This window comes from Aotus nancymaae, unplaced genomic scaffold (assembly GCF_030222135.1).
Source record: "Aotus nancymaae isolate 86718 unplaced genomic scaffold, 86718_ANA_hifiasm-v0.15.2.pri h1tg000058l, whole genome shotgun sequence".
NCBI lineage: Eukaryota > Metazoa > Chordata > Mammalia > Primates > Aotidae > Aotus > Aotus nancymaae.
This window is the reverse complement of record NW_026988472.1, coordinates 6,283,068-6,311,051: the sequence shown is the minus strand read 5'-3', so window position 1 is coordinate 6,311,051 and position 27,984 is coordinate 6,283,068. Positions and strand designations below refer to the sequence as shown.

Sequence of the window (27,984 nt, the reverse complement as noted above, 5' to 3'; positions counted from 1 at the left end):
TTTTGTAGAGACAGGGTTTTGCCCCATTGCCCAGGCTGGTCTCAAACTTCTGAGCTCCAGTGATCTGCCCACTTCAGTCTCCCAACGTGCTAGGTGTGCGCCACTGCGCCAGACCAGGCTGTTGTGATTTTCTTTTTTCTATTTTTTTTTGGTTGTGATTTTCTAATGCCACAACTTCTTGAATGAATTACACCCAGCCCCTAACCCCCAAATCACGGGGGGAAAGGAAGGAATCAGTTTAGTAAACATATTCTAAAGTAACTATATGTGCTGCACCCTACTCTGGCAATCTCTGCTGTCGAGGTCTAAGCTAAAGTGAGAGAGAAGAAAGACACACAAACTATTAACCCTCTGGCTGCTCCACTTAAGAATGATAGTGTCTAAATGCTACAGTGGTGACTGAAAGTACAAAGCACATTTTTGACAACTGTAATCTTTCTGGAGCCCTACCTTCTCACTAATAATCCCTCAATGATCTGGTCTCAAGTATACTGAGTAAAAAAATCTATTCATGTGTTGTTATATTAGAGAGCTGGACATCAGAATATCAGATTACGAGATGAACACCTCAGGACTCTATATTTCTCATTGCTGCAGACTAGATGGTGAACCCAGAAATCTACCATTGCTTCTTAATACTTGTTTTCTACCAGTACCATGACAGTACAACGGTGAACTGTTGAGAAGCATGGAAATATTATGAGCAGAGAAGCTAAAGATGACGTATTCCTTCCAACCTGTAATAGAATGTATGGTGGTAATTCCCATTAAACTTAGCACACCTAACCAGTGAAATGATGAAAAGAGATCAAGGAAGAGTTTCCTTGCAAACTAAATCAATTTTCTATTTTAAAGTAAATCCTAACAACTTACCAAGGGGATCAGAACTCCTCCTCCTCCGCATGGCCGGGAGGTAATCTGGAGACAGAAGAACTTTGAAGAGGCGTTCAAAAGGCTGACACTGAACAAAAGACTGAAGACCTCGGGCATTCAAGCAGAGTGCGCTGAATACATTTGGGAGGGAGCCAAGGACTTCACGGGTAGCAGGAACCTAGAGAGAAAACAAAGTGAGCTGGAATGCATCGAAGAGTGTCAATGTTAGGAAAATCCAGCCATGGGTATCAAGCTGAGATAGAAGGAATTTTGACAACCAGGTCCCAATTAGATTCAGCACTACAAAGAGAAGAGATAGGATTTTCATGCCATAAAACATTCTTTAAAGAGTAGCATTAAAGACTTACATCTTTGATAAGCAGTGCATGCAGCATGACATCTGTCAATCCATTATCCTGGAGTGAGGAGAGCAGTGATGGTTCTTGAAATACAAACACAGTCACCACTTCAGTAGCTAAAAAAAAGATGAGAAAATATGGAAAACTGAGAGATTCCTCACAGGAATTGAAACCAAAACACCAAAAACTTAAAAAACACATACATATTCAATGTATAGCAATTTAAACCCTTGTGCTTACTATGAAATTAAAGATCCTAATACTGCTCCATCAGAGATTCATCACTATAAAAAATCTAGTGACTACCTTTCAAGATTTTTATGGACACAGTTTTACATAAATGAGGTTATACTGTTTTATATATTCTGCTTTTCGCCCACAATTGTCATACCATATAACGTCCTCTCCTGACCCAACAACCCATTCATTTTGAATGGCTGCCTACTATTCCATTAAATACGTTTATCACATATATATAAACCAGTCCTCAATTGTGAAAACTGATAAACCTAAACATATATCCTTTTTTGTCTGCTTTTAACAGGAAAAAAAAAGTCTATGATGTGGGTTTGCTGGGTTAAAGCAAATGCAAGCTTAAATGATGAAAATAAACTGCCTTCTACAAAGGTTATTCAACAATTTTAAACTACCATCAGCAATGTAAGAGTCCTTGAGTATTCATCTGACCAGTTTTTGACATTATAATATTTAAAAATGTGCAGCAATAACTACTAAAGCTTCTGGAACAAGGGAAAACCTCTACTCAAGAGGAAGTACTACAGCATTAATCCATTTATTAAAAAGTAACCAACGAGCTATGAAGAATTAACAGAAAAAAGAATTCAGTGAAACCGAAAGCAAAAAGCACAAATAAAGCCAACATCTAGCTCCATGAAGACACTGGAAAAGCTTATAAACCTATGGAAAATAAAGCAATAATATAAATTAGAAAAAAGAACAGTAATATACGCTAGGAATGAGAAAGATTAAACTAGATACAGAAAAAATTATTCTATAAAGTGTATGTCAACAAGTGAAATGTATAGTCTCATAAGAAAATGTCATAAAAATCAACTCTCAGGAAGCGACAGCAAAGCAGACTAGACCAATAACCCTAATAAAATTTTTTTTTTCTTGGATATGGAGTCTCGGCTCTGTCGCCCAGGCTGGAGTCAGTGGCGCAATCTTGGCTCACTGCAGCCTCCGCCTCCTGGGTTCAAGTGATTCTCCTGCCTCAGCCTCCTGAGTAGCTGGGATTACAAGGGCCCACCACGCCTGGCTAATTTTTGTATTTTTAGTAGAGATGGGGGTTTCACCAGGTTGGCCAAGCTTGTCTCAAACTCCTAACCTCAGATGATCTGCCCACCTCAGTCACCCAAAGTACTGGGATTACAGGCACGAGCCATTGTTCCCAGTCTAGAATTTTTTTAAGTAAAAAAAAAAATCCAGGTAACAGAGAAGCACCAAGTCAACAGTTTTATTAAACCTTCTAGGAACAACAAATACAAGGCTTCCCAACTCATAAGACTACAATAACTTTGATTTAAAAACCTGACAAAGAGGAATATATATACAACACCCATAAACCATGTATATAGAACAAACTTGTTTATGGTGATGCTTAGGATCTAAAAGAAACCAAAGGATTTTCTATTCAAGATGGTGAATACAGTGTCGCTCATTTATCCCAAATGCTAGTGGACTGGCAGATATATAGCAACTAGTGGGGACCAACAGTTTCCAATGGCCTTTGGAATTCCTCATGGGCTATAAACTTCTGAAAACTTTAAGTCCTTTTTTGGGTTTCTATTACTATATAACACTCTCCTCCATTGACATTGTACAAATGTATGAATTCCATAGAGTTACTAAAATTGAGTATTTAAAAACTAAAATTAGTATTCTATTAGCAATTACTAAGACATCAAACCTGTTATTTTATTAAGAGGTCGCAACGCCACTCTGCACTGCGAACCCTATACAAAATGATAACCAAGAATTAGAATTAAAGGGTATACACACATACAAAGCAATCAGCTCTGTGTGGAACCAAGCAACTAAGAAAGGAAAAAAAGGTAATTATGGTTTCCAGGAGAGAATATATAAGTTAAAAGGAATCAAGAGAAATAGAAAAAAAATTTTGAGAAGCAGGAAACTATATTCAGATAAGAATAAGAACCAGTCTGGCACCATGGTTATCTACAATAATGTAGCATTAGAATACAATGAAGAAACAGCACCAACTTCTGAAAGAAAAGTCTAACACCTTAAAAATTATCCATGGATGTACTTCAACAGAACTGAAAATGAATCCAAGAGAGTTTGGAAAGTCAAGGGTTACACACAAAAAAAAGAAAAAAATGATGAGGAGGAAGAAAGGAGTAAAGGCAGGCTGAAGGTCATCACAGTCCTCGGGCCCAAATGCCACTGCATCCCCATGCCACTAGCCATACTCAAACCCTAGCATCCCAATATGTTCTTTGTACCCTGTCTTGCCATTAGCATCATAACCAATGGGAGCTCACCATACTAAAGGTGAACACTCCTTTTCACATTGGCAAATTAATTTTACTTGGCCATTGCCCCAGTCTGCTGGCACAAATCGCTATGCCCTCACAACTGATTGCTATACAGACCTATTCTTGGCTTATCCTTCCTGCCAACTACTGCCAACACCACTATCATAGTCCTCAGTGAGCGTTAGTTCCCTTTGGGCTTCCTGTAACAATGACTCTGACCAGGGTACATACTTTACTACTCATTCAGTCTGGGCATGGGCCTTTTAAAACAAGGTATCACCTTGGAGTTTCCTTTTTTTTTTTTTTTTGAGACAATTTTGCACGCTGTTCCCCAGGCTGGAGTCCAGTGGCACAATTATAGATGACTGGAGCCTCAACCTCGTGGGCTCAAGTGATCCTCCCAACTCAGCTTCCTGAATAGCGCACCACCATGCCCCCGCTAACTTTTTAATTTTTTTATACAGACAGGATTTCACCATGTTGCCCAGGCTAGTCTCAAACTCCTGGCTCAATTAATCTGCCTGTCTCAGCATCCCAAAGTTCTGGGATTATAGGTGTGAGTCAGTGCCCGGCCCATTTGTTTTACCATTTACAGGCAGTAAGCCTAACAGAGACATATTGGCTTATTCAATTAAACTTACAAAACAAGATATTTTCCATCTATGAGTCTGTAATACCCAAATCCCCCTCACTTAACACTTCCTCCTCATTTGATTTTGGTGCAATCCATGGTGGACAGGCAACTAGACTGAAACAGAATAGGACCCACAGAAAATTGAGGGCCCTCACCCTCCAAGACTACACAGAAGGTCTCTGCCAAAGTCCTTTCCTAATATGATGGTTTTAAAGGATTGCTAACTGGAGATCCCTCTTCATAGGAAATGAAGGTCTTGGTGTCTGCCTGGGCCCACAAATACAACTGTATGGTTCTTTCAAAGAGGAAAAGAAAATCTTAAGTTAGTTCCTAGTACCAACATTCTTAGACAGGGAGCTAGTTCTGGATCCACCTTATTACAGAGGTATTGAATGGGAGGCTATTGCAGGATATGGGATGGCAATGCCTGTGACTTCCATAATAAACTGGCACTTTCAGCATGCCAAAGTCTGTGCACCACAGGCCTGAAAATATCTTCATGGAATATTCTGGCTCTGGTTGGTCTGTCTCTACCTCATTTGGCTCATGGTCTGTGTTTGGGATACTACTATTCCAGCTCAATGCCAAACTTCTTGGGTTCCTTTCTGCCCATGCTGTGATCCCAATTGTTTGGGTGTAATCACTCCATAGCTTCCCTATCTGAAATTATTCTAAAACTCTTTAAGCAGAGGGATGCTGATCTTGTTACTTTTATAATAATTTCTCAAATGCGATCCCAGGGATTCTACTTATTCAGCATACCACAGCATCCTAGATGATGATTTCAGCACAACTGACAGTCCCAGCCTTGATGCTGACACCCTCAAGATGTTAACTGCCCTTGTAACAGCCCCCATATGACCCATCATAACTCCACCACCCCATCAACTCTGACAGCCTGCCCATACTCCACTTTCACTATTCACACTCTACTTTCACTATTCCAGTCACTATCTGTATTTCCAGCTTCCCTCACTCAACCTGATAGATATTATCTATATAATAGTAACAGAGAATGCCACCTACATACTAAACCTCCAGCAATATTAAAAAATGCCCTAGCCCAGGCAACTACTTATAAAACTAAATCTTGCTCCCTTGGAAGATTTCAATACTCATATTGACTACTTGCTACACTCTCTGGTTAAGTGGTCAACCATAAGCATGATGATGTTAGCATCGGCTACAAACAGATCCCAACAGATAACATGAGGGATAAGGCAGGAGGTGAGAAAGAAAAGAGGGGAATTGGGGAAGTTAATTACAGGTGGCTAAATGTGGCATAAAAGAGCCAGAGGTAGGACACGTGAGAGAGAAGGAGTCACAATATTTTATTTAGTGGGTTTGAGTGTGAAATTTTAAGTAGGACATCGTGACCTCACTGGGTGTTTCCTCATTAGTTTCCCCCTTATGGATTTCATGTCTTTCCTAGCCTCTGCCACCAACTGATAGTACATACAATGATGCCCCCTTGTTGAGACTATTTTATCCTCGAATGTCCACCCTGATATAAATTTGCCCCCTAGAAACTCCACCTTCCAAAGTCCTGGGCTACTGATTCCTCTGTGTCACAACTCCTGCTCGGCAGGGTTATACATTCTATTCAGCTATCTTGTTCCCTTCTATCCATACAAGCTGACTTGTGTACTATGGACATTAGTGCCCAGAGCACCTCAAATTCAACTAGAAAATCTAGCTGTTTTATTAAGTCTTGCCACAAAAGGGAGCACTTTTTACCTATTCTGGGCCTCATCAGAATCTTTGCTGTAATGGGCACAAGTTTAGATATTTCCAATTCTGTAACACAGGCTCAACTCATAGAGGTTACCCAGACATGTTTTAACTCCTGGCAGACCACATTAACCAAACAGTTCAAGCCTTAGAAGCCCTCAATGAGGGACAAAGCAATTTAGTTACTATGAGAGTCAATAACAGACTGGCATGAAACTACCTACTGGCATTTCAAGGTAGTCCTTGTGCCTTAAAGGGACCTCCTGTTGCATGATCAATAATACAGAAAAGTGTTGCAAGACCAATAATACAGAAAAGGTGTACAGAATAGCTCAACAATTAAAACAAACCCAAACAGTCAATTATATTATTAAAATACTCCAAGAAGTTCTCAGACATACATCCCTGATGTCTTTCCTGGGCCATTTCCTTCTGCCTGGAGTGAAAGGCTCTGTACTACCATTGAGGGAGCTAAAAAAACAACGGCTAGTGTAATTATTTTGCGTTGGCTTTGCAGATTTGGTCTCTCAAGTACAAGTGGATCTACAGGAAACATGGGAGGTTGCTATGCTAATTTAAATGTCAGGGATGAATTAAGAAAACCATAGGGAAGGAAGCTGGACCTTCACTGACCTTTGATTTAGTGCTCTAAGTCTCATTTCCTGCCTGTGTCCCTCACTTCTGGCATCATCCTCATGGGGCTCACCTGCTCCTCACCATCACCCCCAGCACTCAAGCATATATGTCCTCTTGCTGCCTCTCTCATTTAAATAATATCCCTGTCAATGGCAACTGCTGCCTCTTTTAAGCTTCCCAGTTATTCAAAAATGTCTGTCCTTTTCTTTCTTTCTCTATTCTGGACCTTCTCCCAGAAGAGAGAGCCATTCTCCTTATCCCTGGTCTTGAGACTTCCCCACCTGTGAAACAAATCGTTAAAAAAAATAAATCATGCCAAAGAACTATTGTCTGAATTTTGCCATCTGAACCTAAGTTTGCCAGGGAGCTTTTACATAGCATCGTGGAGTGGTATACCACAAGAAAACTTCCTTAACCTGATAAAATTAACAAAACCATCAACACAAAACATCTGCTACCCTCATTCTTGATGGTAAAATATTAAATGCTTTTCCCTCCACACTCAGGAACAAAGCAAAGAGGCCCATTCTCATTTCCATCCAGCACTGCATTAGAAATCTTTGCTAATGTATTAAGACAAAAAAAGGCACAAAGACCATAAAGAAAGAAGTAAAAACTGCATTTGCAGATGACAAGACTATGTAGAATATCCTAACAAATATGTACTAATAAGTGAATTTTGCAAGATCAAAGGCTACAAGGTTAATATACAAAAACCCTAAATTTCTTCAGCATGGAGGCAAAGAAGTATCTAAATTGTAGTAGCCAAAATTAGTCGTCTCCACACCCCAAACTTTAAAACACAATACTTGCTACAGGAGATCATCCCTATTTCCACATCTCTTACTAAATTCCTTTAGAGTTTTAAGAATTCTAGACGTCTACGTATTTAGCATACTGCCTGAAATAAGTACGGTACTCAGTAAGTGCCTATTAATAAAACTGAGAATTTAACAATAATACTCACAATGCCAATGTCAAAATGCAGGCATTTCCACAAATGACTATTAGTACCCAGAGCCTACAAAGCAGCATTTTCCACAGTGCAAAACAATTCTCTATACTACAGTTTGCAGATCTGACATTCGACTCTGAAAATGGAAACTATTCCCACTGGATTTCTCAGACCACAATTAGGGACTAACCACTGAATAAAGACACGTTTTTTAAAATCACACTTGAAATGCAAGTACACCATAGATAAGCCAAATGTATGATAATGCTACTTATTACAAACGTACTACTTATACAAGGTATATTTGGCATTCAGAAAACGCATATTTACTTAAAACCGAATTCTGACCTTTCTTTATTTCATCACCAATAAGACAGATACCTACCTGGACAGTAAACAAATGTGAATAGTAAAATCCTGCAAGGATATAAAACAAAGAGAGACCGGGCACAGACAGTAGCTCATGCCTGTAATCCCAGCACTTTGGGAGGCTGGGGGGGTGGATCCTTAAGGTCAGGAAATCAAGACCAGTCTGGCCAATGTGGTGAAACCCGTCTCTACTAAAAATACAAAAATTAACCGGGCGTGATGGCAGGCGCCTGTAATCCCAGCTACTCGGGAGGCTAAGGCAGGAGATTTGCTTGAACCTGGGAGGCGGAGGATGCAGTGAGCCGAGATCGCACCACTGCACTCCAGCCTCGGCAACAGAGTGAGACTCTGTCTCAAAAATAAGTAAGTAAATACACAGAGAGAGAGAGCTCTGCCAGGTTATCCCAATTTGGTATAACCAACTATCAACTCCACTTACCTAAGAGGAAGAGTGATGGGCCATAGTATTCTGCATTGCTGATGATGTGTTTCAGGGAGGTAGGCAGAGAACCATCCATCACTAAGAGAAAAGTAAACATTAATGAGAATATGATTAATCTGGAAAGGTGTGAGGAGTGGGGATAATGAAGTGATGTGTTACGTATTATCACACTGTGGTCCTCAAAGCCTGTGTTAATTCTAATCTAATGGCCCCTAGTTGTCTCATCCTATTTTATTATTTGTTCTTTGTCCATGCAATAGGCTTTCTAACAAGGGTTAAAAAAAAGAACACAAATACTGTGAGTCAGAGGGGTAGTAAGATGGAATTGAGCACAGGGTCAAAAGCTGGAAAAGGGGAAAAAAAGGGTAAATCATTATGAAAATAGCTAAGCAAGCCTCACGTATAGGAAAAGTGACACAGAACAACTAAAAGCCATTGGAAATGGCACGGCCTTTACCAAAGATTGCCTTGTAAAACAACAGGTGCCAGAATAATATGAAAAAAACCAATCTTTCAGAGAGTAAAATGTCCTCAAAAAAAAGTCATCTGGAATCAAATACCATGTCGTATGCCATCTGAGAAAGCAGGGTCTTGGATGGCCTTCTTGAGAAAATTCAACATGGATTTCAGAAGTGCTGCTCGTTGTGGAATACACTGGACTCCTGGCAATGAAGAAAGACAAAAGAATTATGCTGAGTTCACCATTAAACCCAATGATCAAGCACATAAAACAAAATTTTAAGAGAACCAAATACGCTATAATAAAATTAGAAGACATTCGAAGTGAGGTCTCTGAACGTTGGGAAGAATACTTAATTAAGCTTTGAAACTGGAAAAATGAATCACCAAGATGGTACAAAACCAATACTAAAATTAAAAGTCTAAAGTAAAAAAGAAAAATTACAAAGTAAAAAGATTCAACTTTCTTTACCTCACTCAGTTCCCATTTGGGATATTATCTGCCCTCCAACATGGCTGTTTTGATAATCAATGTGTGAACAGTTGGAAAAGTATAAAATGCTATGAAAGACATGTTAATATAAGAAAATGGAACACCAGAATGGTGAAGGAGCATGAACAGTCATGGGATGCTAACCTCCAAATGTACCATTTAAGTTCTGCCTAAAGCCGCCTTCTTCAATAGTTTAATAACTCTATCACTGTGAAAGACTGCACATCTATGTGTGTACGCACCAGGACGGGGGCCAGGGCCGGGGCCGGGGCCGGGGCCGGGACCCGGGCCGGGGCCGGGGCCGGGGCCAGGGCCAGGGCCGGGACCAGGGCCAGGGCCGGGGCCGGGGCCAGGACCGGGACCGGGACCAGGGCTGGGGCCAGAAGAGATGTTAGTGCTGCTGCTGGAACCTGATGCCCTTAATTCAACATCCAGCCTGTGCTCCATAGAGATGGATGAGCCTGGACTGCTTTCCATAGTCACATCTGCAACTAAAGTACAAATTATGATAAAGAAACTTACTAGAATAAAAGGTACCACAAAAAGAAAAATTTTGTTTGAGAAAATTTCTTCCATTAAGGTGAAATGAATATCAAAATGAAGATCAGGAATACTGAACCCCAAAATAAAAATTTATCACTAGTTGCATATATTAATATATATATGCAAATTAACAATCCCAGAGAAGTCCTTCAATATTTCTCACCTACCAAATTGGGGCAGACAGGGAGAGTGGTAAGTAAAATGTGCAATTTCATATACTACTAGTTGGTAGTATACAGGTAAGTACAGCTTTTCAAGAGGATAATTAATAATAAATATAAAATGCATAAAAACATTAATACTCAATATTCCGATCTGAAAGGATGTTTATGAAACACTGAATGAACAATGCAAGATGAATAGTATGTTTATGATTTCATCTTCCCATTCTAAAAAACTACATACTTAACATCAACATGTATTTAAATATGCATAAAAAAGCCTGGAAAGAACCACACCAAACCAAGTAGCTATAGTAGGTAGGTGAGCATTCATTTTTACTTTATACACTTGAATAACTGAGTATAAGATACACAATCATATCTTACAGTTTATAAAATGTATTAAAGCTCCATTAGTGATAAACCACTATTTACATTTTGAAATCACTGCAGCCTCAAACTCCCAGGCTCAGGTGATCCTCCTACCTCAACCACCCAAGTAGCTGGGACCACAGGTGCACGCCACCACAAGTGGCTGTTTTGTATTTTTCTTAGAGACAGGCCATGTTGCCCGGGCTGGCCTCAAAGCCCTGGGCTCAAGTGTTGTGGCAGCCTCAGTCTTCCAAAGTGCTGGAATTACAGGCGTGACCCATGGCACCCAGCCTTTCAGATTTTAAGATTGGGACGTTGTTTCCTACCCGACAACCTTTTCACCTCTCCTTTCTCTTCTCAAAATAGGTAAAGTTTTGAAAGGTCCCACTGTAGAGTCTCTATATCAGTACTAAGCACATTTCCAACACCCAGGATGTTATCAGGCACTGCAGCAGTGAAAAAGACAATATCCTGATCCCACGGACATTGCATTTTAGTAGAAATAAGACAATAACAAATACGTAAGAAAATTATGTGATGAAATAAAACAGATTAACACCATAGCTCTAGCATCTGCTTTACCTCCCATCTCTACTTCAAACAACTTGTACCTTTCTTTCCTGTTTATCTTTGTGAAAAACAAGCTTACAAATCACTTACATAGAAAAAATGTTTTTGTTGCTGAAAATATATACTCAAGTGAATTGTGTACTTTGGAATTTACGAGGAAGAATGAAAACTGGGGTGGGATGACAAAAAATCTCAAGCACAAAATACTGACTTAATAACTGTTAATTACCATCCATATCAGTTTCCATTTCCTCTCCTTCTTGTGCAGTACTGGGTCTCTGGATCTTTGGCTTGATCACAAACGGACATTCTTTTCGGCACAAATCTACTTCATGCTACAGTCAAGAGAAAGGTTATAAGAAAATCAACAATATATATATCACGGAATTAAAAACTATTATAATGGAAAAATTCTGCAAGCAGATACAGAGTTGATTTCTAGAAACAGAAGAGAGGTAAAAATAGCTCTTTAGGGTTATTAGGACAATTCCTAGGTTCGGCTCTGAGTATTAAATTCTATGCAAAGTATTATTTGTTTAATAATACCTCAAGTCTATAAATGAAGATAGAAAGTCCACTGTGGGATTGAAAAGCTGCCATATCCAGGTTGGTGATGAGGTCAACCACTCTGACGGCTCTGGTGACAAATGTTATCTGGTCCTGTTCATCGCCAAGAAACTTTATGACCTACCAGGGAAAAAAGAGGCAAAAACAATCAACTATAAAAGACACAAAGTTGAAAAATTGCATTATTTTGTACACATGCAGTCTGGTGTCTCAGTAAGGCAGCACAGTATAAGGGAAAACATGTGTTTGATTTTTGGTGCCTGCCAAATGACAGTTCTATGATTCTGTGACTCAACCTCTGAGGTAATGGGGTTATCAATTACTTTGTAGGATTAAATAAGATATTTAGGTAGAAAAAAGCTTGTACTCAGTGCTCTGCACATAGCACCTTGACATGTATTTTCCCTAGGGTTGTGTAAAGGGATGATAACATGTGGCAATGTCTTAACCAGAACCCATGACCTCCTGACCATTCTATACTATGATAAAGTCTCAATAATGGAAGTAGCTGCTCTTAAACATTGTTAATGAGATAACTAGAAAGTCAAACCGGCCTTCTTGTTAAGTATAACTTTTTCTGGATAAGGTTTTTATATTATTTGCCCTCACTGAGAAACATCCCAAACTTGCATCTCTATACCCTTAGTTGATTTCCCCATGTAGTTAGAAAAAAAAAAAAGTACAGCACCTTCAGTAAGGCTTCCATCATTCCACAGGAGACCAAGGCTTCACCACCAGCATCATAGCTGGCCAGATGGTATAAAAAAGAGAAGAGAGCAGTGGCAAACTGGTGAGGGTATGGATCCATGGAAGGATCTACAAGGGAGGTGGGGAGAGGGAGAACAAAAACAAGCTCAAAATTGGTGTTACGCGGGCAGGATGTTAAAAAGACAAAGGCAGAGGGCGAAGGTTTCTTCTTGCCTAAGATAATCACCATCAAAACTTACCAATCATGGCCTGGATACAGTTCCTTACAAGCACTGGCAAAAATCCGTGGTAGGAGGCAGTTCCAGTACAGTCAATAATACTGCTGAGTTTGGGAGTTCTCTCCAAGTGGACAATTGATGTTAATGTTCGTAAAGAGGCTGCTTTAATCTCCTATTAGATTAAAAGGTAAATACATAATGTGTCAAATACAATAAGATGACTAAATCAACTTCCAGTCGCTAATATCCCAAACTTTAAAATGTAAGTCATTCTACTGGTAACTGCTTGAGGAGATGGAGTCTGTTGAGAACAACAATGAAAATCCAGTATTTGTTAGTTTGGCAGTGTAATACCCAAAGAGGAAGAAGTAAAAGGGTCAAGTTTAAGTCTCCTCTGGGGAATTCTTTCTAATCCTCTAGGAAAAACCAAAAGGCAAACAAATATAAGCCTGATATACAGAGAACATTAATGCAGGATCCCTAATTCAAAAATCTGAAATCCAAATCCAAAACTTTTGGGAATACATGTACTAAACAAATAATTTAGTTATCTTTAAATAAAAAGATATTAAATAAATATCTTATTTAATCCTGCAAAGTAACTGATGTCCCCATTACTTCAGAGCTTGGGTCACAGAAGTCACAGAACTTTGGGAATACCTGCAAGCCAGAACTGGAAAATTCCACACCTTACCTCATGTGACAGGTCACAGTTAAAATGCACAAAATTATTTGAAATATTGTATATAATTGCCTTCAGACTATGTATATAATGTGTATATGAAACATCAATGAATTTGCTTAAACTTGGGTCCCACACCCAAGAAATCTCATTACGTATATGCAAATATTAAAAAAAAAAAAAAAAAATCTCAAATCCAAAACATTTCTGGCCCCAAGCATTTCAGATAAGAGTTACTCAACCTGTAAATACTTACCATAAGCTGCTTATCCGTTATCTGAAGGACATCTACCAACTCCTCTATCAAGCCATTATACAAGATACTGTTTGCTGATTCCTGCAAGGCATTGGAATACACTGCAAAAGGAGAAACAAACACTTTAGGCAAGAAGGCAGTGGTCAAGCCACTGCCCAATGACAAACTTTTTGGTATCTATAGGTTCTGGGGAAGAATTCCGTTCCCAACCAGCAATGGAGGGCAGAATCATCACCAAATTAAATTCTGAAGGATTAGATCAAATATAGTGATAGGCTCTAAACAGCCACTGAATTGACAGATTCCCCTACTGAAGGTATTATTAGTCTTGAGAAAGAATTTTGCGGGATGGAAATAGGAAAAGTTCTGAGTTAATTTTTCATAACGTTATTACTTGATATAACTCCACTATGCCTTGGATACAGATTTCCATTTTAGCCTCTTCCTATGCTTCTGCTTTTACTGTAAACACTTTTACAAGTTGTAAAGAACAGAATTTATGGACTATTGTAGAGTAAGTCAGATATTTGTGTGACACTGTAGCAAAACTTGAAAATGTGTGTAATCCACATTCAATGAATTCCACATGGAGGTCATACCAGACACAGTCCCCTGAAGCATAAACTAATGGGATCTGGGCATATTCATTTAGTTTTCAACAAATATTTCCTTAGCACCCACCAACACGCCAGAAATCACGCTAGGTATGAGTACACATAAAAGAGCCAGATTTTCATGCCAAGGACTCATAGTTTAAAAGAGAAGACAAGTCATAACATAACAAACATTGATAATAATAGCAATGGTTACCATTTTATATCTTCTGTGTGCTTGTTGTGTGCTAGATTGCTTTCCAGGTTTTCATTTAATCCTTACATCAGCCTCTGCAGTGAGGTATCTCAATATTAAACGAAGAAGCTGAGGCTGAGAGGATAAATGTGGCTAATAATTTACAGAAGCAGAGCCAGAGTACAGGACTGACTCCAAAATCATGTGTTTTCCAATCTACTGCGCATAGTAAAAGAAGTTAAATGCACAGTATTGACTACCCAATATTTTCTGACTTTCTTCAAAATGATATACCCCAGAAAGGATGAGAGAGGAGGAAGACACAATGGTAAGAGGAAGAGTAGGGAGACAGTAAGAGACAGCTACAAGAATACTCATTAACAAAAAAAAAGAGACCAATACCAAGAATAAACCCAACTGACATGTAAATGAACATCATCATACCCTCTTTCTGGTCCAACATTAAGGAACTCAAGGATAATGAATACATACAGTGAACACTGGGAGGACTGGCAGTATTTAAGTTGCTACCTAGGTAACTATAACGGGCCACAAAGCAACAAAGACAGATGAAGTTCAAAGGAAATCAGGCCCAAACTGTCTAATAGGGCCTGTTAATTATAGTATTCTTCTTACCTAATATAGATATTGCATGCAGTCTGGCCTGAACAGCCTGTAATCGCTTCCTGTGATTAGAAAAGCCGTGGGCCAGCCGTATGTGTGTAAATAACAGCATCTGTAGAGAGATAAAACCCATATTTTAAAAACATCAATGAAAAAGGTGAATATTCTTTCTGAGGGCTAACTCAAAAAACAGCAAAATTAAACATTTTCTCCTTTAGTATCCAAGTGTTGAGAAAGCTACCACCACTTCGTAGATGCTCACAGTGAGGTAGTTTATGTTTTCCTCAAACTCTCATAAGGACCTAGGAATTTATTAAGTGTTAACTTCATAAAAGACAAGGAAACTAAGGCTCAGAGAAGCTAACAATTTGCCCATGGTCTGACTCCAAAGCTGACATTCTTTCTGCTATGCAATCTCCCACCCCAGTACATATCATTAATCTATTTAGATAACAACCACATCCTGTGGATATTTCAAAGCTACATCATACCTGCTTATCCTTAGGAATGCTGTACATTTTGGTAAGAGATTCCATGATTTCAGAAGGGCTTTCTGAAATCTACATTAAAAAAAAAAAAAAAAAGATATAGTTAGGAACAAAAAGCGAACCAAACATTAAGAACCCAGCCAAGAATCAAAGACTCCTCTTACCTTGTCAAGTTGCTCTATGTGAATATAATGTAGTGTGTTACTAGTTGTCTAAAATTAAAAGAGACAAGAGAGCTGTAAGGAGTCATATACAACCTAGATTCCCCTGCCACAGAGCTGCAAGAGCTGTCTGAAAACCAAGATGTCATCCTAGGTTGAAGACTAACTGAATGCTCTTAAAAATCAACGTAACTTGAGAGACCTCCAAAACATCTATCTTATATGTAGAATATTCTTAGGAAGGCTTCCTTAAAACCAGTAGTATCAAACTATAATGCACATAGCCAGGCACATTTCATATACTTCTTTGTCCTTTTTTAACCCTCCACTGACTTAATCTCCATAGCTTCAGTATTCATAGCAAAGACCGAAATTCATGAAAATGGTCTCTGAGTATGTATTAGAGTTGCTTTCAAGGCAATTAATCTAAGCAGGACCCTATCCATAATATATAAAGACTTCTTGCAGGCTTTCTAAGCAGAGAAACCCGAGTCATCACCATTCACACTATTATACCACATGTTGTAATTCTCAGACTGTGGGAAAAGCACATAGGTCATAGCAGTCCCTCATAATGGAAGTCCCATCTTTTGGCAGCTCCCAATATAAGACCCAACTCTATCGGAGTTGGACATGCAATTAACACTCCTGAGGAGCTGCTAGGTATGTTTAGTTTGGGAGGGCAGCAGTGTAGCTCAAAACCATTTTCTTCATTTAACTGAGGAGTTCTAGAAGAGGCAACCCCGCTTACAGTAAACTGTAGACTTTATCAGAACAAATCTGAATCAAACTCACCCTTTTCTCGATTTTGACCTCAGCCCCAGGATCTGCATAGAATTCAAAGTGTAGTGTAGTTGCACTGGGTGGATATTTCTGTGTATAAAGCACATCAAAGAATCAGACACTGAGTTTCAACTGATTATAAACATCCCCCACATCTTCCCTCAAAGTCCCAGCAGCTTGTTCAACTTATTGTGGCAGAAGAATGAACAGTACATTCAGTACCTACAGTGCCTTTAACTCCTTGTCTTAGAGCAGAGCTCAGAGAGGATAGGACTTGTTCAAACACAATCAAGAGGATGAAGCCCAGAACTCCCAAACCTTCTGTATTTCATACTTAATAATTTCCAGTTGCCTTTTCTTTCAAGAGATCAATTTTGACTGTGCTATTCCCAAGAGGGAAAAGAGGGGCAATACTGCCAAGCAGTAATGAAGAAGAATCGAACAAAGAATGGAGAACAAACACCAGGGTCCAGAAACCAGCTAAAGAACAGAAAAGAACATTCTTATGAAAACCTTGTACCATCAGCCTGCTGAAATATTTTATTCAAAGTATGCCTCATAGGCATATCTTCATAATTCTTCAAACACTTTCCTTCCATACCATTCTACACCACTTCTCATGGTATGTTTTCCTGTACAGGTAGACACCAAGCCAATATAAACCAGACCCTGACAAAACATTCTCTTTAACTCTAGAAAAGCAACATGACAAACAAAATTAAGATAACAACAGTGTGCCCACTAAAATATCTCACTAAAAGAGACCACTAGCAGTGGTTGCCTCTGGAAATCAAAGAGTTTCCACTGTATACCTCTTTATACTCTGAATTTTTAAATATGTATATGTATTACTTGCTTTAAAAGTACATATCAAACTTTATGTTCTCATAATTATAGAATTCCAAACTCTGAATATACTTCAAGAATTATGTAGCTTTGATCATTAAACAGACAACACTCACCTACTATATTACCCAATATCTCTTCATAAAATAATCACTAAAGAAACGTATACCAGCCAACAGGGGAAAGTAACGATATAATTTGTAGTTTCCTGTGACCAGAAAAAGAGCCAATTCTCTTCAGGAAAAAAAGGCGTGCTAAAATAAGTGCACTAAATTTCACTGCAGCCATTTGTGCTAAACATGACAAACTGACAAGACAAATTCCATGTGGAAAACATAGTTACTTCCAGATGCAAAATTATTACTGAAAACCAAATTGTGTTTTGTAGCTCCACAGCAACATATCAAAGCAAAAAGGAGAATGGCCTGAGCTCATAACTTAAGCATAGGTGAAAGGCAGAGAGGTGAACAAGGAAAGCACATAAAACATAATTATAAGTTCTCAATAAACCTAATAGTAGAACTGCTCTCTAAGCAGCCCTTTCTAAATAATGCCACACTGTCCAGAGTTCTGAAACAACAGTTCCAGTGTGAGAATGCAAGCAAACATACTTTCTGTGATTTAAAAAATCACATTAAAACAAATTGAACAAATGCAGCTACCTACTCAAGAACTGGGTATGAACACACATTATCTCTCAGATTTTTAATCTACTGCCAGCCCATCAAGAGCCCAAGCACTGCTAGACTGCTTCCTATAGACATGGGTCAGCTACGTCTGAACTGATCTTAGGTTCCCCAAAGGTCTGATGTGAAGGGGTCAATTCATATACCACATAGTTGTAAAGTAAGGTTCATAAAGAGGCCACAGCTCTGTTAAAAGACACTTGTATCCCAAAGAGTTACTTACCATCATGTGCAAGTCTCTGCAACATTCTGCAAGTCCAAAGCCATTCTCCTTTCCACCCCAGCTCTTGAAAAAGGAAACAGACAGTGTTAAGACAGTGCTTATTTGTGACTTTGCGCCACTGCACTCCAGCCTAGGCAACAGAGTGAGACCTTATCTCTTTCTCTCTCTCTCTCTCTCCACACACAGACACACACACACACCTAAGAGTGTATGGCTGCTTGGAACATAATGTTGAGAAGATCCAATATGAAAGTCAAAACAAACAGAAAAAAGAACGTAAGACTCAATCCAAGATGGTCTGCCTAAAGGTAATTTCTTCAATGAGATCAATTTCACTGTTCAGTGAGGATGCTCCTAGGAAGAACTCAAGCAGCAACTGCCAGCCATTGTATTCCACACCCCTGTAGTCATGTGTGCTGACAAACTGGTCATATCCCATCAGGCCTTGCCTGACACTCTACCTATTTACCTTCCTCACTAGGGTGGAATCACACTTTCCAGTTCTTGTCTTTTTGACATGAGCCGAGTTACAAACCAGAATATTCTACCTTATTTATTACTACTCTAACTTTGCCACTCAAATCTAAAAACTCATCAACAAGCATCTGAGATAATGGGGGGAAATGGCTCAACTGGCTTCTAAATCCAAAACTCCAGACATACAGACTCATTTACTAACTAGCCTGCATATTCAAGTCTTTAAAATACCACTTTAATATTAAAAGCATTATATTTTTATTTTTAAATTATATATGTAATTATTTTACATAATTATATAAAATATATTTTTATATAAAAAATAATTATATATATATGTATGTGCCTACCTCATGGGGCAAGCCATATAGTTTAGGCAAACAATCGACAAACTGAAAGGAATGAAATATTTATTATCTGAAACAAATTTATTAATTTATTATCTCAAAAGAGACATTTTATATTACACATAATATAAAACATATATTTTACATAAAATAGATATATTTTGTATATATAATTTTAAAAAATTATATATATAGCTATATATGTAGCGAGAGAGAGAGAGGAAGAGACAGACAGACAGATAAAGGTCTCCCTCTGTTGCCTAGGCTGGAGTGGAGTGCAGTGGCAGAATCACAACTCAACACAGCCTCAAACTCCTGGGCTCAAAGGATCCTCCTGCCTCAGCCTCCTACATAGCTAGGACTACAGGCATGTGCTGCCACCACGTCTGGCTACATTTTAAAAATGCTTGTAGGGGCTTGCTGTGTTGCCCAGGCTGGTCTCAAACTCCTGGCCTCAAGTGATCCTTCTGCCTTGGCTTTCCAAAGTCCTGGGATTATAGCTGTGAGCCACCTTGCCCACCCAAACATCATCATGTTTTTACGTCTGGCATAATTGAAGTACTAAATGCTACTTAAATTACACATCTTCATTTTATTCCTGGCATTCTAGTGTGGGTCCCAATCACCCTGGATCTGGGCTGCTACCATGAACTAACATGGCTCTCTCTCTACATCTAAGTGTTTCCTCTTTATTAAATGCTATTATATCACTACCTGTCAAGGAAGCCTCAAAAGTGTAAATCATTGAAGATGCCATTCACAAAGGTACGTACTATAGAATGCTATTTCTAAACCTGAAAAAAAATCAATAAAATATCATCTGACTATCTCGTAAGAAATAAGCTTTCTCAAACTACAATTGACCTACTGGCAGCGTTTCTCAATCCAGGTATCATATATGAAGCACAGAACATGGCGAGTGATTCTTTTATTAATTCTCCAAAGAACGGTACATAACTAGCACCACCTTAGACACACATGAGAGAAGTCATTATGTTACATTAATAATAGATACCTTAGGGCATTAGGGTTTACTTCTGTAGTGAGAACCTCAGTGAGAAAGGCTTCCTGGATACAGATATGTACATCCTCAACTCCCAGCTGGTTAAAAACAGACTGTATGATGTCAGTGAAAATGGCAGAACAGGGAACCCCAAAAGCTATCAGAATTCTATCAGAAGTCTAATCAAGTCTATCAGAAGTCTAAACAATCAAAAGTTTAAAACAACTAGGCAAGTTTAAGGCAATGAGACAAGAATGTGTATGTAAAGCACAAGGTTCAAAATTCATTAAGATGTTAATAGACAGCCAGGCGCAGTGGCTCACGCCTGTAAATCCCAGCACTCAGCCAGTGGGAGACCGAGGCGGGCAGATCACCTTGAGGTCAGGAGTTGGACACCAGCCTGCTCAACATGGTGAAACCCTGTCTCTACTAAAAATACAAAAATTAGTTGGGCGTGTGATGCATGCCTGTAGTCCCAGCTACTAGGGAGGCTGAGGTGGGAGGATGGCTTGAACCTGGGAGGCAGAGGTGGGAGGACGGCTTGAACCTGGGAGGCAGAGGTTGCAGTGAGCTGAGATTGTGCCACTGCACTCCAGCCTGGGTGACAGAGTGAGACCCCAAAAAAGTTAATAAACACCTGTTGCTAAATGTGGCCAAATATTCATGTATTAAAGGTATTCACTGCAGCATTATTTACAACAGAAAAATACTGGAAATTACCCAAGTAAGATGAAAAATGTGAAGTAAATTGAGATAACCATAGACGGCACAACTGACAGTACCTAAAATATTCACATACAGAAAGTATAAAATCATACTGTAATGGAATCAATTTCTTCTTTCATGGCATTAGTCTCATTCCTGAAAATATATCGTTACTTCAAGCAGCATACAACCATACATATACTTTCTTTAAATGCTTGTATAGCTTCATGTTTTTTTTAACAGTTCAGCTTTTTATTATATCTTAATTTAACTTTAATGAGGTAAAATCTACCTTAATTGCCTCCCAAAGAGTGAGCCAGTTGTTACAACACCATCTTATTTGAATAATCCATTCTTTTTCTGCTAATCTGAAATGCCATTTTAAGTATAAATTCAATTTGTACATATTGGATCTGCTTCTGGAACCTACTGATTTGTCAATTCCACTCTTAATTACCAAACTATTTAAATTACTATAGCTTTATAAAATAGTTTAATACCTATAAGTACTTCCTTATTACATTTTCAATATTTTCTTGGCTCTTCCCAGGACTTCTAGTGAAGATGAAGACACATGGAATTTGCTGAAAACCATAAAGTAAGGATGAGGGTATAAAGGCTTGATGTTACACAGAACAGACAGGTTAAGTCAAACCAAACGTCTGAATTTGCAAGGCAGAATAAGCTTGAAAGGCTGTATATCTACACAATTATTTTCCTTTTGTTTCTTCTATTATTCCAACTAATTATTTCAGAATACTTTTATTACTGTCACCACAAAATCTTTCTTGCCAACTTTTGCGACCTGATAAAAAACAAGCACCTCTAATTAGAAAGTTTTGGTAAGCTGAGATCCTTAAAAAACCCTACCAACTCAAACTTGACACATGGAAGAGTGTGGTGTTGTTACATGTATCAGCTAGCACCATTATATGAAATATAAAGAAATGTTTCTTGTAAAGAAATATTCATAAGACAGACTAAGAAAATATAGCAAAATGAGTAGAAACATGATTATGATAAATTTTGTTCCATACATTTCCAAATTTTTAGAACGCCAAGAACATATTTTTATCAGAAAGACAAGTTTGTTTCGCTGCCAACAAGATCAATATATTGAATGTTAAGATTCTAGGGTACTTATTAGTCAGTACTATTCAGAGTAACACTAGTTCTTTGCTCTTATTATTATTAATTTATTATCTATTTATCTTGCTTTCTCAACCACTAAGTAAGCTTTTTATTTAAAAAACCGAACATGACCATGTTCAAACAACCCCCAAATGACTAAGACAGGAAAAGCAGATATTATTCTTCACATTTTAGCAGGAGCAAGGAGCCCAGAGCCTTTGTCCAAAAATAATAAAAATAACTTCAGAGCCTCATGGTATTCACCTACTTGGTAGTGTTAAAGTAACATCTTGGCACTTAAGTAGATACCCTATAAACAACCATATTAATCATGCCACAGGGGCATATACAACACTACCTCACACTAGACAGGATTTCCTAATCATTCATACATCAGGAAAAAGGCCTGATGCTCTCTGAGATGGAATTATAAGAGTTTGATTAAAGTTCGTAACTTTACTCAATAGAATAGGCCAGTGGCTCTCCCTGAACCAGCAGGTTAGCATTAATACTACCTGGGAACTTGTTAGCAATGCAAATTCTGAGGCCCACTCCAGGCCTAATGAATCAGAAACTCAGGAGCTGGGCATGGGATGGAGGTGAGAAAGACTAATATTTTTTTAATAAAGTGATTCTGATGCATGTTCAAAGTTTACTAGACCTAGAGTATACCAGACCTTCACAAAAGCCAGCCAACTGGCTTTCAACGGATTTAACAAGTCTTTCTGGAGAATTTTCCCTAAATCTGTAGTTAACTAATCACTGTCCACATTCACAATTAGCCTACATCACTGGGTTGACTGAGTTATTACAAAATTGTGAGAAAAGACACCACATCCAAAGTCATTTTTCATGAAGACCAAAACAGGATATTCCATCTTCTATATAAAAGTATTGACTGAACCATTTTTGAAAACACCATGTACAAAAACACAATAAACAAAGACAATATATATGAAGATTTAGGGAAAAAAATACTTTTAAGATGACAAAGGACTAAAAACTTCAATACAGTTTTCATAGAGTAGAAAAAAGTAACCGAATAGAAAAATGGACAAAAGATAGAAACAAGACTGTTCACAACAACAAATCCTAATGGCCAAGCATAAAGATGCTCAAAATCATTACTGATCAGTGAAGTGCCAATGAGCTAACACTGAGATTTACGGGACTCTATCATACAGTCTCCGTATCACCTCTTAAAGTATTATATTAAAAGTATCAGTAACTAAATGCATATATAAAGATTACTTAATGTAGCACCATTCATAACAAATATGAGTATGCATCAACAGAGAAACAGTTGAGTAAATATGGTATATCCAAAGCATGAAATATCATGCAGCCATCAAAAGAACCCTATAGCTATACAGGTGACTTTAAAGTAATTTTTGAACAAGGTCCGAAATAAGAAAACAAGGATGCAAGGTATACTGCATTTGTAACTGAATGACAAAAACACCCTCAACAGGTCAATACAACATGAAGATAATACATACAGAAGAATACATTTGAGGTCACCGGACATGAACCAAGAGGGAAAAGGCTGTACTGAAAATAATCATGTGACAATATGCATGCACTTATAAAATAATGTGTGTAATGTTTTAAAAGAAAGCAAACACAAAAGAATGACACGCAGTTCCTCTGGTTGACATCCATCTACAAATGACAGCTCCCATTTATTAAGTACTTCTAACATGATGGCATTAACCCCACAAGTTTTATGACTTCCTTTACTCTGATCCTAAAAAAACTATGAGGTAGATATTGTAACCCCCAATTTACAGACACAGGAACAAGTTAATGTAATTTGCTGGCAAAAGTAGGTACACATTCAAATACAGGTTCTTAAACACATGCAAGTGAATGTGTTTGTTGAAAAAAAAAGTTGCCTGAAAAGACTGAAGAGACATGAACTAAAATTTCTAGAATCATTGTTAAAGAAGCCCACAAGGCCAGGCACAGTGGCTCACGCCTGTAATCCCGCACTTTGGGAGGCCAAGACAAGAGGATCGCCTGAGCTCAGGAGTTGGAGACCAGCATGGGAAACATGGCAAAATTCCATCTCTATAAAAAAACATAAAAAATTAGTCGGGCATGGTGCTGCATGCCTATAGCCCCAGATACTCAGGAGGCTGAGGTGGTAGGATCACTTGAGCCCAGGAGGCAGAGGATGCAGTGAGCTGAGATCGTGCCACTGCACTCCAACCTGGGTAATGGAGTAACACTGTATCAAAAAAAATAAAAATAAAAATAAAAAAAATAAAAGAAGCCCACATGAAAAAGTCAAGTCTTTAGGGAAATTTTACATTTTAGAGAAACAAGAAGTTTTTAAATTTTAATGAGGGGTATTACTATGGGAGCTACCATTAATAAATATCTAATTATCTCTAAACCTCAAAAATCTGTGAAAATCTTTTATTGCAAAGCACCAAACACACAAATCTATTACCAATGGCTGCAATGTACTGCACCTGTCAAGATTCCAAATTGTCCAGGACTAGAAATTAACCTTCAATCTACAATCCCTTTAGATCAATTCAGAGCAAAAAGCAGCACGCCTGTCAAAGGTAAAAAGTGTCAAAAATGCAAAGGGACAAAACAGCAATCATTTAAGCAATTCTTTCTGGTGGTAAAATCATCCAAAGGAAGAAACAATTGGATCTAAATTACCCAAGAAAACAAAACAAAAAACCCCTCATACTTTATGTATGTGAGCCATTTATACCAAGCAGAGTTTGCATTTTAACTTCTACTTAAAAATTGTCAGAACATTTAATTAAGGTATGAAATATTAGTGTGTTTCTATCAGCCTAAAAGTAGGGTTATGTGAATTCTGTTAGATGCTATTGTGGCCCATACAAATAACCAGATTAACATGATCAAAGCTGTATTTTTAATGACTTTAAGGTCTGTTAACTTAGGAAACTCTTTCTTATGAAAGATCTTAAAAGTCACCTGTATTTACCACTAAGTAGGTTTCTAGGATTTATGTGAAGTGTGAAGAAAAGTTCTAAACGCATTTTCCCTTCCAACAGCCTATTGTCCCACTGTTGATATTAGCAACGTAAGGCGTACTCTTTCACTCTGCAGATGTACTGTCTATTCCTGTGTTAACTACAAAACTTGGCTTAATGATAAAAAGCCTTATGATAAAAACTTGGCTTTATAATAAAATCACTATAGCTTTATGATATTTTATTATCTGATACAGCAAATAACCCTGATTCATCATCAGTGTTTTCTCAGACATTTATTTCTCTGTCCCAGCTGATATCAACAACTTCCACTTAATCAATTTGAATGGCTTATTTAAATGAGAGAGGGAGTAAGTTTACAAAAACGAAGTCGAATATTTTACAAAATATTCATCTAAAAGGCAAGATGCTAAAATAAAAGGTGTCAAATTATGAAGAGATTCAGGGGTAAAGTCTAAAAAATTTAGAATCCTATATGCAGGTTCCTTTTCTTCACATCGGTGCAACACTGTAAAGTAATCACAGATCATAGTTGTAGTTTATGTCAGATAACACACTGCTTCTTACTAAGTCTTTGGCTCAACATAAGATGGGAAAGGGAATTATTTTAGTTTTAAAAAAATCGTATGTATCAATCACTTTTAAACATTTCCACCTTTAACAAGACTTTTAAAATAATTAACCTAAAAATCATTTGTCCTAATTTCATTAAAGGGCTTCTGCTATATTAAGTCTTCCCATTTAAAAAAACGTTACTTGTCTCTATTTGGACCAGCTTTTAAATCTGTAACTAAAGGTTTAGTGTTGCTCTAACAGATCTTAAATACTGCTGGTAAGATTTATTCTCCCTTACAACAGTCTTTCCTTATCCGTAGGAATACATTCCAAGATCCCTAGTGGATGCCCGACTATACAATACACCCACACACACATGTTTTTTCCTATACATATATACCTATGATAAAGTTTAATATATACTATAATAAAAGTTATGTGAATGTGGCTTCTCTCTCAAGATATCTTATTGTACTGTACCACAAGTAACTGAAACCATGGAAATTGAAACCTTGGATAAGGGGAGACTACCGTTCTTGTTTATATATCCATCTGTCCCATTACTGCCCATTCAGATTCCCTTCTCTTATTATCACAGGTATCACTTTTGATATCTGTTGTTTAATTTTTGTTTTCTTGAAACTATACGTTGCTTTGTGTATATCTTTTTAAGTTTCAGAAATGGTAGTGAGGAATGAAAATTGTTGCTTTTACTTTTTTATGCACTCACCGCTATGTTTAGAAGCCATCAATGTTGCTGTATTATTTGGTCCACTGTTTCTAACTGCTACATATTCTATAGTGTGCGTGTGCCACATTTTATTTATTCAAATATCTACGAATGATGGATACCAAGGTTGCTTCCAACTCCCCACTACCACAAATGATGATGCAATATTCTGACAGAGATCACGTTTATGGAAATGATGTGATCTCATCTTTGAAATATATAACCAGGAGAGCCCGTTTACACTCCTATCAGCAATGCATGAGGGTTCTCATCGCTTCACATACCTGCCAGCACTTACCATTACATAGTTTTCTAATTTCTGCAAATCTGTATCTCGTTTTATTTTTCTTTCTCTAATAAATGAGTCTGGACATTTACTCATATGAATTTCTTGTTCTATAAATTGCCTATCCATATTCTTTGCTCATCCTTGTTGATCTGGAAGAGTTCCTTGGATATTCTACATTAGCAGTCCCTTTTCAGTTTTAAGTCGTTGTTAAATATCTTTCAATCTACCATGGGTCTGTTAACTTCTGCTGAATGAAGTGCTGTTTAATTTTGTCTGCAGATCAGCTGCTATTACACCAATTGTTTCCAAATGTTATTGGTCCATGACAAAATGAAGTTGTACCACATCAGTAACTATACTACAGAATGTTATTTGACCACATCAGTAACTACACTATTTAGTACAAATGATATTTTTCTTGATGAAGGAAGCAGTGTGTAAGGGCCTAAGGAGTAGCCTGGAGTAACGTGTTTTTGTGTTGGGAAGTATATTTCTTAATATAATATCCAAAATTTTACTTTTAGTTTATGCCACGGGGATTTTAAGAATTTTCCCCACCACTGTATTACAACACAACCTCCTAAATAAGCTTTTCTTAAATGTACAGTTTTAGCCAATATGACTTATTTTACAGACAATATTTGCTCATACCGTGAATGGGGTCTTTCCACCCATCTTATTTTTTGCGTGCTCTCATCGCCCAAGCTGGAGTGCAGTGGCACCATCTCAGCTCACTGCAACCTCCCTCTCCCAGGTTCAAGTGATTCTCCTGCCTCAGCCTCCCCAAGTAGCTGGGATTACAGGCACGTGCCACCACGCCCAGATAATTTCTGTATTTTTTAGTAGAGACGGGTTTTTGCTGTGTTGGCCAGGCTGGTCTCTAACTCCTGACCTCAGGTGATCTGCCAGCCTCAGCCTCCCAAAGTGCTAGGATTACAGGCGTGAGCCACTGCACCCGGCCTCACCAATCATTTTCTAATTGGTTACTATTAATACATGGAGGAGCTGTTTCTGTATATTGATCTCTTACTTGGCTACCTCACTGTGCTTTTACTAGTTATAATAATTTTATGTTATCTCCCCAGGAAACCAAGAGACTCATCACCTATACACAAATAGTAACAAATCTTCTTTTTATTTTTTGGAGACAGAGTCTCATTCTCTCACCCAGGCTAGAATGCAGTAGCATGGTCTTGGCTCATTGCAGCCTTCACCTCCCAGGCTCAAGTGATCCTCTTACCTCCTCAACCTCCCAAGTAACTGGGGCTACAGGGGCGTGCAACCATGCCTGGCTAATTTTTGTACTTTTTGTAGAGATGGGGTTTTGCCATGTTGCCCAGGCTGGTCTCAAAACTCCTGGGCTCAAGTGATCTGCGCCTGCCTCAGCCTCCCCAAGTACCAGGCATGAGCCACCACGCCCAGCCCAAATTTTCTCTTTTAATATGTATTCTTCACTTCTTTCTTTTCTATCGGATAGGATCTGTACTACAAATTTAAATGACGTAAGTTAATGCCTGACATTTTTGTGTGACTTTTGAATTCAATGGAAATGCCTCAGCTCCCCCATTAGGACTTCTGGTAGGTAACTAGTTTTCTTTAACTTAATAATGAAGCTTTTG

The 27,984-nt window shown here is 38.1% G+C and overlaps 1 protein-coding gene across 10 annotated transcripts in view; it reads right to left on the bottom strand.

Annotated features, from left to right (window-relative positions):
- The window catches only part of HUWE1 (HECT, UBA and WWE domain containing E3 ubiquitin protein ligase 1), a 160,459-nt gene that overhangs the window by 79,688 nt on the left and 52,787 nt on the right, over positions 1-27,984 (bottom strand). For 8 of the 10 annotated variants that reach the window (XM_012471722.3, XM_012471723.3, XM_012471732.3 and 5 more), the window contains exons 7-20: positions 18,148-18,210; positions 16,405-16,482; positions 15,613-15,660; positions 15,452-15,520; positions 14,973-15,072; positions 13,548-13,669; positions 12,631-12,781; positions 12,372-12,499; positions 11,663-11,803; positions 11,346-11,451; positions 9,079-9,180; positions 8,516-8,596; positions 1,242-1,348; positions 874-1,051 (exon numbers count right to left, since the gene is read on the bottom strand). In XM_012471722.3, the coding sequence (XP_012327145.2) occupies positions 874-1,051; positions 1,242-1,348; positions 8,516-8,596; positions 9,079-9,180; positions 11,346-11,451; positions 11,663-11,803; positions 12,372-12,499; positions 12,631-12,781; positions 13,548-13,669; positions 14,973-15,072; positions 15,452-15,520; positions 15,613-15,660; positions 16,405-16,482; positions 18,148-18,210 (1,474 nt within the window). The remainder of the gene's footprint in view (positions 1-873; positions 1,052-1,241; positions 1,349-8,515; positions 8,597-9,078; positions 9,181-11,345; positions 11,452-11,662; positions 11,804-12,371; positions 12,500-12,630; positions 12,782-13,547; positions 13,670-14,972; positions 15,073-15,451; positions 15,521-15,612; positions 15,661-16,404; positions 16,483-18,147; positions 18,211-27,984) is intronic. The other 2 variants (XM_064364329.1, XM_021671549.2) reach the window with 1 other exon arrangement.